The following is a 15,332-nucleotide window of genomic DNA, read 5'->3' as shown; positions in this document are numbered from 1 at the left end:
CCACCGGTACAAATTAGAGGAAGGGGTCCTATCATAGTAGCTGTTTTGATTACAAGTATAGGAATGCAATAATAGTATGTAAATATAACGAAGTAATGAAATAGCGGTTGGGAGAGTAAAAAATCGGTGGAAAAATAAATATATGTACCTTTACTAAATGATGTCTATGAACTCTGTATTGTTAAATAATAAATCACTGATTTGCTGGTGGTAGGATATATTTTTTATAATCGCCCGGATAGCTCACCGAACACGAGGTTTTAAAACCCGCCATAGTGGCTCACGTAATTTTGTCGCGTTCCGGGATCAGCTTGTGTATATCCGATTTTTACAGGCCGTCATAATTGTGTCGACTGTCGAGGGGTGATCATTTCTCTTTAATTGACATTCTATTGGACCCCACTCCACTTACCGTCAGGAGCACTGGGGTCACTTGTATAAAATACGGCTATCATTATTTAAAGTGTCAGTAAGACAATCTTGGTCGAATATGTCATAACCATACAGGGTGTCCCAGAAAATATTGTCAAGCTGAGGTCCAGCGATATGGGGTATCCGAATCACCCCATGTATGTTCCGCAATTTTTCATAGTTTTCGACACCCTGTATATTGTATTGTTTTAATTAGCGTAAGCGATTATGGAATGGCGTCTTGACTACGGCCTCTTTTAGAACATATAATAATAATATCGCTCTGTATAATATACTGTCCCACTGCTGGGCAAGAACCTCCTCTACTACTGAAAGGGATAAGGCATTAGTCCACCACCCTGGCCTAGTGCCGATTGGTAGACTTCACACACCCTCAAAATTCCCATAGAGAACTTCTTAGGTATGCAGGTTCCCTCACGATGTTTTCCTTTATAAAGCAAGCAATAATTTACAAAGAATACACACATAATTTTAGAAAAGTGCCCTGGAGTTTTTAACCTGCGGAAATACATCTCGGCAGTCCGTTCCTCTACCAACTAGGCTATCGTTACTTAATAATATTTATTATAAGGAATAAAATGTAAAATGTCTTATATTTATAAATAAAAGACCATAATATAATAAGAAATAATGATTTTATTGTAAAAGTAAGAATTGAAAAATCCCTCCAAATAGTATTCTTACTACTAAAGCGATGACTCGAACATAATTTCTATCGTTTTGATTTCGTTAGCAAAAATTAAAAAAACAATATAACAAAAAACAGAAAAAAAAAATTATAAGTACACATAACCTCTAGTTTTTTTAAGAAATAACAATTGTATTATCTTGGAAAATAAGACTTATTTTTCATTGCAGTTGACTTAGAAACTTATTATAAATGTTTATTTTTGAAAATCTTCTTATTAAGCTATTTCAACTTAATATATGATATTAAGTTGAAATGGCTTTATAAGATTTTCCTGTACATCATAGACTAAGATATTGTGGGGATCAAAGTGATATATACTGTATTACATAATAAATATGAAATAAAAAAACTTCATAAACCATATGAGTTACCTTTTATATAACAAAGTCAATTACTAATTGTAACTACAGTGAAAAAAATATGATATTCATAAAAAAATACATAATTTGGTCAATGGTTGGATAAATATATAGTCATATCTAGCAAAGGCACTTATGGCACGTTATAACTGAATGTCCAACTGTTAAATGATTTTAATGCTCAATGCCTTATGAATAAAGTGCCAAATGGCATGATAAATAAACGTTATCACTCTAAAAATATGATACAAAATGTATGTCATAAGAAAATTCTTCTAAATAAAATATGCATAAAAACGATTATTGATTCTAACTCAATAAATTACCTTATTGCGTCTAATATAAAATACAATGAACTGAAGTTTTGATTTGAGATTCACACTTCTAAATTAAGAGCGTTAAGAGTCATTATTGCATGTATTTTTTAGTCACGAGTTTCTATGTCAATAGAATAAATGATTCCAGCAATTAATAGTCTATTGAGACTAAATTTACCAATTTTAATTAACATTGTGAAATAAAATAAAAAATAAACAGAATAATTATAAAATTTGCTCTTAAAATACGTTTTTTTTTTCAAATTCATTTCACATTTTACTAAAACCATATTTAATATCGGAAATTCAAATATGTTTTAAGAATGACAAAATCAATAACTGCAACAATGGACCATATTAACATTAAGAATACATTATTCACTCTGGTATATTTCTTGAAGCCAATAAGAATGACAATCAATGTTTACATACAAAATGAGAGCGTTGATCAATTTTAGCAAACTTTAGTCACAGGTCATACGACAGCACTGCTCGCCATCTGGTTGACGCCACAGGTCCCATCACCTCTATACACCCTGTAATATCCCTGCTCACCCCACGACGTTCCCCAGGAGTTCTTTATTATCCAATATGGAAGATGCTTGTGGAAGAGTGGGTAGTCTGGAAATATAAAAAAAAATACACTTAGAATATTGAATAATAATAATAATAATAATAACAGCCCTGTATTATATACTTGCCCACTGCTGAGCACGGGCCTCCTCTACTACTGAGAGGGATTAGGCCTTAGTCCACCACGCTGGCCTAAGTGCGGATTGGTAGACTTCACACACCTTCGAAATTCCTATAGAGAACTTCTCAGATGTGCAGGTTTCCTCACGATGTTTTCCTTCACCGTTAAAGCGAACGATAAATTCACAAAGAATACACACATGATTTTTTAGAAAAGTCAGAGGTGTGTGCCCTTGGGATTTGAACCTGCGGACTTTCGTCTCGGCAGTCCGTTCCACACCCAACTAGGCTATCGCCGCTTTTTTTTTTTTTTTTATAAAAAAAAAAAAAATGGAATATTGAATACTGGCTCTAAATGTTATTTTATTACAAAAATACTTATATTGTTTTATTATAAAAATAACTGGTGGTAGGTCTCTCATTTGTGACAGTCAGTCTGGGTAGGTACCATCGCAATGTCTTTGTCTGCCGCCAAGCAGCAATGTGTCATGTTCCTATTTGAAGAACATTGCAGCCAGTGTAACTACTGGACATAGTAAGACTTAACATCTCATGTCCCAGGATGGCGAGCGCAGTGGAATACCAAACAATACTTTGTAATTCAAGGTGTTTGATGGGGTTTCTATTGTTCATGAGTAGTCTTATCGCTTAACATGAGGCGAATGACAAGCTCGGCTCATCATTAAAAAAAAAAAGAAAAAAATATGCCAGAATCGTGTAAAGTGGCAATCCATAGTTCCTGCCTACCCCTGGAGGATAGAGTCGTGATACTTTAAAAACAATTGAGGTTTAAAAGACTTGTCCGCTTTTAGTCCAAATTTACCCGATCAGCTATAAGTGAAAACCACCATCTTGCCTCCTAATAATGTTTAAACTAAGAAACCGGTGATGTTTTTGACTACTGTCTAAGCCACTCTTAACACTAAAACAAATTTATAAGTACGGCTGTTAATGTATTGTATTTAAACAAAGCTTAAGTGATCGTTTTAGAGCTAGTCATCAGCTCAGTGAGCGGTTTTTTAACAAATAAAGCTCAATGGTAAAACCCATATGCTGTGATTTGACATCACGTGTTATCTGTTTACTAAGTAATGAGACCTTGACAAATTATTATTTTTCCTCGAAGTGACGCACGTATGAGGAGAATATTTCTATTATTTGTTCAGCAATAAATTGTACAAATATTTGCTCAATTTGGAAATGTCTGTTCTGCGATGAGTGCAGCCTCAGGTACATCAATGACTTTTTTTTATAAATAACTCACTTTTGTCATGTGATAGGTTTTGAATCATCGAATATTAATTCCCTTTTTGTGAACTTACAAGAGCGTCGCCAGCCGATGGCCTAGGGGGGGAAGGGGGGCAATTAATGTGGAGAATAAGAATAGTATTAATTGTAGGTAAAGTCAACAGCGAAGAAGCGAGAAGCGGCGATAGTCTAGTTGGGTGTGGAACGGACTGCCAAGACGAATGTCCGCAGGTTCAAATCCCATGGGCACACACCTCTGACTTTTCTAAAAAATCATGTGTGTATTCTTTGTGAATTTATCGTTCGCTTTAATGGTGAAGGAAAACATCGTGAGGAAACCTGCACATCTGAGAAGTTCTCTATAGGAATTTCTAAGGTGTGTGGTCTACCAATCCGCACTAGGCCAGCGTGGTGGACTAAGGCCTAATCCCTCTCAGTAGTAGAGAAGGCCCGTGCTCAGCAGTGGGCAAGTATATAATACAGGGCTGATATTATTATTATTATTATATTTAAAGTCAAGAGCACATGTTCCTCTCCCGCTTTAACAATAACATAGAGCAGAGCGTAATTGACCGTACGGAATATTAGGAATGGAATTGGTGAATTCATTCGAGTAACGATGTACGCGAATGATAGATCAAGCACGTCAAGTCAACTTAGAACTTTGGCTGCTTTACATTTGGCTACTTTTTTAGAATCAGCTGTCCCTCCTTGGCAACGCCCGTGTATTTATTTACTAATATGTATTCCTGGCGATATTACAGTTTTATTTGGTCATATTAACACCACATACGATTGTTAGACTCGTGCAAACATTTGTTTGCGAATGTTTTTACCACTGAGCTACAAAGTCATTCAAAAATAAAATTTGAATGGAGTTATTAGTGGTTCTTCCTAAACAAAACACATTGAATGAAGCTATTTGGTTGAGCAGTGGAATCTAACAATGCGGACTTAGGCTTACCAAACACGTGTGTGTTTGGCGGATAAAAAGGGGTTAAAAAAGGCATGTACCTTGATCGATATCGATAAATATTTTATTTGCTATCAAATTTTATTATTATTGTCCAACTTATTATTAGACTAAAGATTGTATTGTTAAACAGAAATTCTTTGATCAAGTGCTGTAAACTTTAATTTATATAATTTAATCGATAGCATGAATGGTCATGATCGACCATTGTCTCACAGGAAATTACATTTAATGGGTTTCGTATGGAAATTGAGATTTTTATTAACTCAGACCAATTCTCTTGCTGTAGTAAACATCCAGATTAACATTCTCCTATGGAAGATTTATCATATAGACCCTAGAGCAAATAAACTTTGGTAACCACACTGTATCCCTTCCTCCCATGACCCTTTCTATATTGCTTCCATTAGATGGATTGTACAATAATTTGGGCAGGTAACCGTAGCGACTAATGGCGTAGGATCCATAGAACCCGATTCCTACCGGCTTCCCTTATAGGTTCATTAACATTTGTCTTAGTTTATGTTTTTGTCAAATTGGCCGAGATATGTATAACTAAGGCAATACTTTTTGCCTCGGGTTGCCTTTTGAAAAATTTCACCCATTGCCACTGGTAGCGACCATCGAGAGTGACACCATCCATCCACCATCCCTGGCTGGTAGACTTAACTTCCATTGCATTTAACATTCAGTATATATTTTTAGAATTAATATTTCACCTAAACATCGATACTACAGTTTGTCACGCTAATTGTTTACCACTCTACTTGTTTAACTAATCAATGGGTACAGGTGTAAACACATAGAATGATATCTTTATGAATGAATAAACGTGGTCCATCACTTTGAAGGACTATCATTCTGAAAGTGTGATACCGTTGGATATTTTTTTTATTCCTTTGAATGGCGAGACGAGCTTGCCGTTAGCCTGATGGTAAGCGATACGACCGATAAACAGTAGAAACACCTAACACCATGTATTACAAAGTATTGTTTGATATTACACTGCGCTCGCCATTCTGAGACATGAGATGTTAAGTCTTCCTATATCCAGTAGACATACTGGCTACAGTGTCCTTCAAACCGGAACACAACAGTGACTACACACTGGTGCTTGGCGGCAGACATAGACATTGCGGTGGTACTTACCCAGGCGGCCTCTCACATATGAGAGACCTACCACCAGTGGAATGTCAATATCCAGGCATGAACCTTACATTAGAAGAAATCGGTGGTGTGACCAAGCGGCAAGCGTTCAGTCCACTAGGGTCACTATCCAGTAGCGCCTCGTGTGAAATTAATTAAATTTACACCATATGAAATATGTAATAAGGTTGATTGTTACCTTTGGCCCCGTATCCGACGATGAGCACTCCGTGGTCCAGATTTGAGGGGTTGCAGAGCATCCTCCATGGATGAGATATCCCACCCATGTAGAACTGCATAGCGTTCGCGTTTATACCTGCCGAATACAACGTTATATCATTTTTAACCGATTTGAAAAAGAGGTTTACTCGATTCATAAAATAATTAATGCTCACATGAATTTATTGTCTTAAAAATTTATGGATTTTTACTTTTATACGATATTGTGTTTGTTTTTCAATGTATAGGAGGAAATTTGAAAATAGGAGATACATGGAAACTGTCTTTGGAACGGTTAGGCTATTTATTGAAAAATTTTATTGGTCAAAGGCATTGACGTATATTCTATAGACACGAACGTCCATATAAACTATTTGTTCAAAATTCGAACTAAAATGGCGACCGAAACGTCACTATGATAACCTATTTGTTCACTTGAACAACAAATAATTTTACTTATTGACTAATATTTTTATTCTTATCCAAGTTTACACTTAGACTCGAGTTTTTGTATCATGAGCGCCATTCCGTACACAACCACAAGCTGCCAATATTGACCATACTATTATAAAGTCAGTTTGAATAGATATCAGTTCAAATCAGTTGAACACAGTGAATGTTCGGAACGCCAAATCTAGTACGTAGTACATATTATATCGTTGGTCAAAGGTGAATTGTCACACTTGAAAAAAAATACTCTATCAAAATACTCTTACAAAAATAGTCTATCATGAACTCTATGGCTTCGAATTTCCAAACACTATCCTAGTAAGAAAATCTATAAATCTATATATATATGGCGTGGTCACGCGGCGCGGTGAACGGCTGGACCGAGTTATCAATTTTTTTTTTATTGTGTTTGTTATTGTCAAGAGAAGGTTCCTATGAAAGAAAAAATTCAAAAAATAGCGCGGAAAATTAGAAAATTTACGAAAACTTAATGAAAATATTAATTTTATATAACTGTCAATTGTTTGAAATAACTGTCAGCGATTGACAGAATGCGCGCTGCAAATTCATAGTTAAGACGGGACAACGTCTGTCGGGTCAGCTAGTACCATATAATTATAGCTTTTAACGGTAGGTACGGAAAATACAGTAAGAAATAAATACTTTTCAAGATCTATTAGTTGCATTATCGGTAGCAACAATATTTAACAAATAACTTTAAAAAGAACAGGAAAAAGGACATATAGTTAACATTGACTGTAAACACATTATATTAACTTAGGTGGGTATCTTATCTATTTGTCTATCTAATTTTTTTACAGTTTTTGCTCTGGATTCCGTCTCCGTATAAGATTCAATATTCTAAGCCTGATAATACCGGGTCTATATACAATACTTGCACTGCTCAACACGGACCTCCTCTACAATTGAGAGGGCCATAGTCGACAACGGTGGTTCAATACGGATTGGCAGACTTGACATACCTTCGAAATTCTTATGGAAAATTTAAGATAGGTTACCTCGCTATGGTTTCTTTCACCGTTAAATCGAACGAGAATTGGAGAATACACAATAACTGCGACAAATGTGCTTTGAGTTTTGAAGGTCCACACCTTCGTCTTGGCAAGCGGTACCAGTCCGAACTAGGTTATCGTGTACTTATAACACTTAATACTACAGATTGTTCCAGCCAAAAAAAAGGCAGAATCTAATCTATGATCCCAGAAAAACACGAAACAATAAAGAATATCTTCAACTTCAAGATAATTGTAAGACAAGCAGGAACTAAGGAAAGTTGGAGGCAATCCTTATAGAAGAAAGAATGGCGTCAATAGAAATTATTTTCGTGAAGTTGGCCTTTTGAATAGGAAATATTTACTTACTCCAATTGTAGACGTAAATAATTTGCATTTTATTACCATATTTCATTAATTAGTTACACATAACAGCTGTTTTATCGCGGAAATAATGTAACAGAGGCATGTACTTTACTTACAAGTGCACGTTTATTGGAACAGATGTTTTATTTTTTATTTTTGAACCGACTACAAAAAAGGAGGAGGTTATCAATTCGACGTGAATGTTTTTCACTTTTTTTTTCTTTGTTACAATAACAATATTACATTATTGTAGAACAGTGGAAACTGGCATTTGATCACAAACATTTAATTATATTTATCAAATTGTAGAACAGTGGGAACGTAGTTACGAAACGTAGTAAGAAAGCTGTAACGAGAACTCTTTGAAGGATTACATTATCCATAGTCACTAACCACAGAACAGCTGAACATAAGCGTACACGGTCATTTTGACATTGCGTTAATAAATGAAATAATCCACCTGTGCTAACATTGTGCCAAATATCATCCATGAATACCGAATGTTTTCACTAAAAACCCCGGTTTGCTTTCCTCGTGTAAAATAAAAATCACTTTTTATTGAATATTTATTTTAGTCAAAAACAACACGGTTTTACTCACGTATTTGACTAATTTAATATGTCTCGCGTAAGTTTTAATAATAATATTTATTTTGTTCGATACTTACACTTTTTTATTTTACATCCACGGTTCCAGTAACTTATTGTAAAGTGGTATTTCTAAGAAGTTTAGTGTCTGGTTTTATTTAGTAACGGAATGTCAAAATGATCCTGTATATTCCACTAATGATATCCAGACCTGCTAGGCCAGCGTGGTGGACTAAGGCCTAATCCCTCTCAGTGGTAGAGGAGGCCCGTGCTCATCAGTGGGCAAGTATATAATACAGGGCTGATATTATTATAAAGAACCTTACCGATAGAGATGGGTCCGTGCTTCACCAACCACTTGGCCATGTCAGTCTCGTTAGAGGTGATGTTGACAGCGCCGCTGATCTGTACCCTCGCCAACGTCTTATTGAATGAGCACTTGTCGTCCGAACCCTCGTAGGGATAATCATCTTCGGACTCCAACCCGCCGAGCTGTTCTATTGCCCTGCAAGTTACATTATGCAAAATAAATAATGTTGCCATGTTTTTTTTTTTACTGGACCCCGCAGTCAACACCGAGGGAAGCTTGTGAATGGGATACTGGGATCCCCCTTAGCGACTGCAGACCCTGGAGGAAAGTTGGGAGGGAATATATGGGGAATATGTGAAGGAAGGACAAGGAACACTCTAAGAATGAGGAGAGGGTAGAAGACCAGGAAATGTTCGTGAGCCCTTATATGCTACAATGTGAATTGGCAACCATAAAATGGAAACCAAGCTCAGAAGAATTGATGGGGAGGGGGCTAATGTTTCAGTATTGTTCTACCAATTCTTTTGTTTTTTTTTTTACATACGGACAGGAAAAATAGACTTCATTGCATCTGATGTTAAGTGGAGTGGGTCCAGGTAATGTTGACTGAGCAGATGATTACCCCTTGCTAGTTGACAAAATTATGCTGGCCTGAGTTTTGAAACCGGCACGCGATACGCTTACGTGGACTATTACGAAGGGTTTTACACATCGTATACGTTGGAAAATGTCCCCGCGAATACAAATAACTTCCACCAGCTATTATACTGTTGTTTAATAGTCCATGAATCAACTTGATCACGCCAAGATATAATAAATCAAATATTTAGATATCCCCGTAAACTACCACCAAACTGTTCTGTAATCTGGCAGTCGGGACGCCATAAAACTGACAAAATTGATAAAACCAAAACTTTATCAGAACCATTTCACAATTCGATTAATTGGTTGTAAAAATTGGGGCAAATATTTGTATGACTGCAAATGTTTGCTTTGAGACCGATAACTCGTATGTACAATTTAAATTTCCAACACACAAGACTGTCGAGGTTGAGATTGTAGTTTCTAGTATAAGGGGGTTCCCAAAATCCTATATGTAATGTGACTGTTCCGTAAGACCAATAGGGTACCGGACTCATTTTTGTTCTTTACTATTATCAAATATTTACATAATATAAATTATAACACAGAAGGAATTATTAAAATCCGGTAAAAAATCAACAAGTTATAAGTCTTTGAATTTCGAAGGAAGGGGTAATTAACAAGAAACAGAAAAGAGACGAAATATCCACATGTAACGTCATCGGGAATTACGACGCGTGCGAAAAAAGAGATGAAGCGATATCCCCACATCGCGCCCACTTCTGCACATTACAATATTTTAAATATGAATTACTCGCTCATTTTTTAACCAATTGTTATGCAGTTTTCGCAGGAGTGCTTCTTTTTCGTATTATTAACCATTACATATAGAATAATGTACAAAATCAAGCATAGGCCGGTCCCCTATTATTACAACACAATAATATCTATATTTGTATTCAATTTACGATATTCCCAACATGGAAAAAAAACATATTTATGCGATTGACTTCATGTAGTGTAAGTAAACAGTACAAATAAAATCAGTATTAATGATACGAGAATTTCATTCATGTTTTTTTTTTTGCTTTGACGTAACTATAGCTTTGAATGAAGCTTGACCGTCCTAATATGGTCACTGTTTTACAAAAAAAATCTAATGAAGTGACAGATTGCTGTTTTATTTATGAAAATTTGAGCTACCCTCTGCCTACCCTAATCTCTCTCTTTTTCCATGAATTAGGCAACGCATACTTCTTGTGGATTGATTTGTTATTTATGGGTAATAAAGATAAAGTCAAGTGAAACGTCCATTTTAAGTGAAAGGGAAAAAAATTCGAGTCGCAATTATTTGTCCCGGGTTTGCATTCGACAATCTTTCCAGTACATACCAACATTAATATGTTAAACGAGCAGTAAAGTAATAATTTATTTTTAGTAATAAGTCGTAAGTCTCTTATATTCAAGTATGTCAGAGTAGGTATTATCGCGTTACCTATTTTTGCCTCCGAGTATGAGTGTAATCTGTTATTCTGGTTAAACGATATTGAACCTTGTGTAAATACATATAACCTCTAATAGGTCAAGGCGATGAGCATATTAGCACATGTAGTACTTTGTTATTTTAAGTTCTTTTTATTACTTTACAGCCGTTTTAAATAAACGATCTCAATCTCAATATCCAATCCGATTCCAAGAATGAACCAATCAATTAACTCGTCAGTACGCATGTCAAAAAAAGCTTTGTTCTGATTGGTTCATTTTTGAAATATATCTAAAATAGCGATTGTGATCGTTTATTTAAAATGGCGGTTAGTAGGCAAACGTACAAGCCCTCTATGTTATTGTAAATGGGTTTCCATGCTTATGGACTTTACCAATCCCGGAGGCGCAGTCAAAGCGCTCCGTACAATTACATAATATTACTTTTAAAGCAAGCTTGGTACATAGCAGTTGGAAAGTGTGTAATTTACCGAAAAGGAACCCGACACTACATATAGGTACTAATAATCATAAATATGGTCTGCGAACCATTTTAATGAATTACAAACGGGAAGCCGGCTAGAATCCGGTTGTATGGTCCTATCGCCACTAGTATATAGGAAACTTCTATAATAGGGGACCGGCCTGTGCTTGATTTTGTACATTATTCTATATGTAATGGTTAATAATACGAAAAAGCAGCACTCCTGCGAAAACTGCATAAAAAAATGTTCAAAAATGAGCGAGTAATTCATATTTAAAATATTGTGTAATGTGCAGAAGTGGGCGCGATGTGGGGATATCGCTTCATCTCTTTCTTTCGCACGCGTCATACTTCCCGATGACGTCACATGTGGGTATTTCGTCTCTTTTCTGTGTCCTGTAAATTACCCCTTCCACCGAAATTCAAAGACTTATAACTTGTTGATTTTTTACTGGATTTTTAATAATTTCTTCTGTGTTATAATTTATATTATGTAAATATTTGATAATAGTAAAGAACGAAAATTAGTCCGGTACCCTATTAAAATGACTATAACTAATGTACACATGAGTATTTTGCTCAATCAGAGATTAAGTGTTTTATAAGTCGCGTAAAGCGTTAATACAACTTAACGGCTACTTGATTGCATTTCGCTTTTAATATTCAATATTTGTATACTTTTTGACCGTTGTCAGTTATTTAATTATAACATAAATAGTATAATTTTATTTTTCCGTTTTTTTATTTAATACTTAATGAATATATCGACTGGACGCACCTGAGCAGCAATTTTAATTCCACTATTTATCACCTCTCCATCGTATTATTGAATTTTATACGCCTAATACTTAATTACAATTCGCTTAACCAACGAGCCCGTATAAGAATCCATTAAACATCTTTTTATTGTTAATAACCTAAAAAAATGGTCCGCAAAATTGCACGTTTTAAAAAAACAAACACACTTGTTCCTGTGTTTTAAAACCATACGCCTCATTGACAATGACAAAGTTTGCCAAAGATTACGGGCCTTCCCGTATGCGACACATGTCGTAAACAACCAAAGGAAACAGCCGAGAATAACTAGTTCTTAATGTGTTTGGAATTATTTTCCAAAACATTTCATATTTAGATCGGTTGCTACTTCCAGCAGTTTTGAAAAAATGATCCGAAATCGCTTTATTCAATCCACCGCGAAAATGGACTAATCAAATATTTTTTTACATGCTTTCAAACGACTTATTTTGATTAGTTTCATGAGTTTTGAAGTATGAAGATCGAGATTGAGATTTTTTTTTATATATACGGCAGATACCGGAATGCGACACACTTAGGGCCACTATGGCGGGTATTAACACCTTGTGTACGGCGGTCGCTATCCGAGCGAATATAAAATATATCCTACCACCTGCAAATCATTTATTGAGATCAGGCTATAGGGCTGATTATTAAATAACATTTGCATTGCATACAACTGTAAGAGTTGACTCAACCTATTAGGTGTCTAAGGGCCGGAGTATATATGACGGTGCGCAGCACAGATAATTTTTTACTGTCAAACTACTATCGACATTGTCTTGGTTTAAATAATATTCAAAATCCATTAGCAATAAATTGCATTACATTGTTGTGTTAATTGATTTTGAATATTATTACAATGAAGACAAAGCCGATAATACTTTGACCATAAAAAAATCCCAGCGCTGCCCTTCGCCATAATGAGCCAACTCGAAGGCTAATCTATATTAGTCACAATTACATTCATCATACAAAACAACCATGTGTATATTTTACGAACCATTGTTGACAAACTGACATCATGTTACCAACCTACGTAAAACTACGAACCACGACAAGTTTTCAAGAAACACTAAATAACTCATATGAAATACTTCAGAAAAATTTATTGTTTGTTATAAAATTAAATATGTCGTAAATGTATCCGGCCATAACCTCAGTTATGCAGAACTCGACATGTTAGTTAAATAGTCTATGACAATACACAAAGCATCACGCTTTTATCACGGGTAGGCAGAGAGGTGAATCACTTCCCTATTTCGTCAACTATGTTAGGACTAATGTATCAGGGAACAAGTCTGTTTCTGTTGGGCACATACTCGATGGTGATACTAAGAAAAAATTAAATCACTTTTCCTGACCTAGAGAACGAACCCAGCACATTAGTCTCACCGCGTAAGCAATGGCGAAGGTTGAAGTTTCCCGAAAGGCAACCCGACACAACATATAGGTACTAATATGCATGCATACGGTCTGCAAATCGTTCTAATGATAATTAGATTCTACATAAATTACGAAAGGGAAGTCGGTAGGAATCGCATTATTGGACCGTTCGCCACATATCACTACAACGCCTCTAATCAGTTTAACCGAGAAATCTCTATCAGATAGGGTCATTGGGGTCATTATTATTTAAAGAAATGGGGAATGCCCACTGAGAAGTTATGTCGTCAATTGACATGCTAAATGACGCTGACTAATGTTGATTCCACAAATCAATTCGTACAATTTTTCCCCGATCTATCGGTTTTTGTTGTAATTTTTCTACTTCGTTCTTGTCCCGGTATACAAATCTGTCTAAACCGGGATGATAATAAGCCTCAATCAGTGGTAGTTAGTTTCTTGTGGCAAATCTTACCGGTTAAGAGTATTAGCTCATTAAAATTAAACTATTCATAGCTCACTGCAAAGTCTTCGTAGAGAGAAAATTAAAATATAAAAACTACGTTAAAATCTGAAAAATAGGTTAATGTTAATGTGTAAATTCGCGTAAACATAAAAATTTGCTCGCTATTGAGTTCATACAGGGCAATTTTTTTTTATTTCCTTTCAACAAACCTATGTACGAATCGAGAAAAATGCTCCGTCTAATTGAGGCTATCTGTATGATAAAATAACCAAAAGACGCCTTACATTCTAGCAAACATTCAAACATTTTCGCACTTTCACGTTTATGACTTAAGGCGATACCTCAAGGTCCATTTTCATACATTTTGTTTCACCTTTAATCTGGGTAACTAAACAAGTATTGGCAAGTAAAGAATTTAAATTCACGTCTAGTTAGTGATTAGTTCTCGCAGTTGAAAGAAAAACGTAAAAATAATTAATAATCATGGATATTTCGGCCTTTAAAATTTAATATGACGAAATGACTCGGGTAAAAAAGATTTTCCAGGAATTTTCCCGAGATAAAAAGTAGCCTATAACACTCATAATTAATGTAGCTTCCTATAAGTGAAAAAAAAACAGTTTAGTAATATTAATACATTCAAACTTCAGCTTTATATATTAGTATAGAAGTATAGATGTGAAGTCTGCCAATCCGCACTAGGCCAGCGTGATGGACTAAGGCCTAATCCCTCTCAATAGTAGAGGAGGCCCGTGCCCAACAGTGGGCAAGTATATAATACAGGGCTGATATTATTATATTATTATCATAGATGTAGAAAGTTCTTTGTGCCCACGCGCACCTGTATGCATTGTCTGGCAGTCCGCCGTTGCAGCCTTGGTCCAGTTTGTCACAGTCCACGAGCTCCTGCTCCGATAGAGACACGAGGTCTCCAGTCTTCATCTTCCACTGACCTTCGATGTTACCTGTCGATGACAAAATAATTAAATACGTTATTTATTCCGCAGTCGAACATACTTGCTTTATGATACGTTAAAACAAGTTTTAATAGTAGTTATTTTTACTAAATTACATTTAAATCAATTATATAACAACGAACATTTTGAATTAGGGATAGAATTGATAAAAAAGTAAAGGTAAACCGAAGAAGCCCGCTCGGGTTAAGGGTAAATAAAAAGATATCGCGTACTCATATATCTTCACCGGCGTGAATATATTTATTTATTTATTTGAACAGCCAACAAAACATACACCTTACATAGTTTGTTTAACAATTCAGTAAGTAATTGCTGCAGAGCTGTTTTAATTACAGGCTGTCACAGCATGAGCCAGC

At 35.5% G+C, this 15,332-nt stretch overlaps 1 protein-coding gene across 1 annotated transcript in view; it reads right to left on the bottom strand.

Moving 5' to 3' along the window:
* Positions 1–1,048: 1,048 nt before the first annotated feature.
* The window catches only part of LOC115450500, a 39,278-nt gene continuing 24,994 nt past the window's right edge, over positions 1,049–15,332 (bottom strand). The window contains 4 exon segments of the mRNA XM_037438063.1: positions 1,049–2,420; positions 6,059–6,175; positions 8,821–8,999; positions 14,841–14,964. Of these exon segments, the coding sequence (XP_037293960.1) occupies positions 2,275–2,420; positions 6,059–6,175; positions 8,821–8,999; positions 14,841–14,964 (566 nt within the window). The 3' untranslated portion in view covers positions 1,049–2,274.

This window comes from Manduca sexta, chromosome 13, assembly GCF_014839805.1.
Source record: "Manduca sexta isolate Smith_Timp_Sample1 chromosome 13, JHU_Msex_v1.0, whole genome shotgun sequence".
NCBI lineage: Eukaryota > Metazoa > Arthropoda > Insecta > Lepidoptera > Sphingidae > Manduca > Manduca sexta.
Note: the sequence above shows the minus strand (reverse complement) of the source record. Positions and strands in the feature narration are given on the sequence as shown.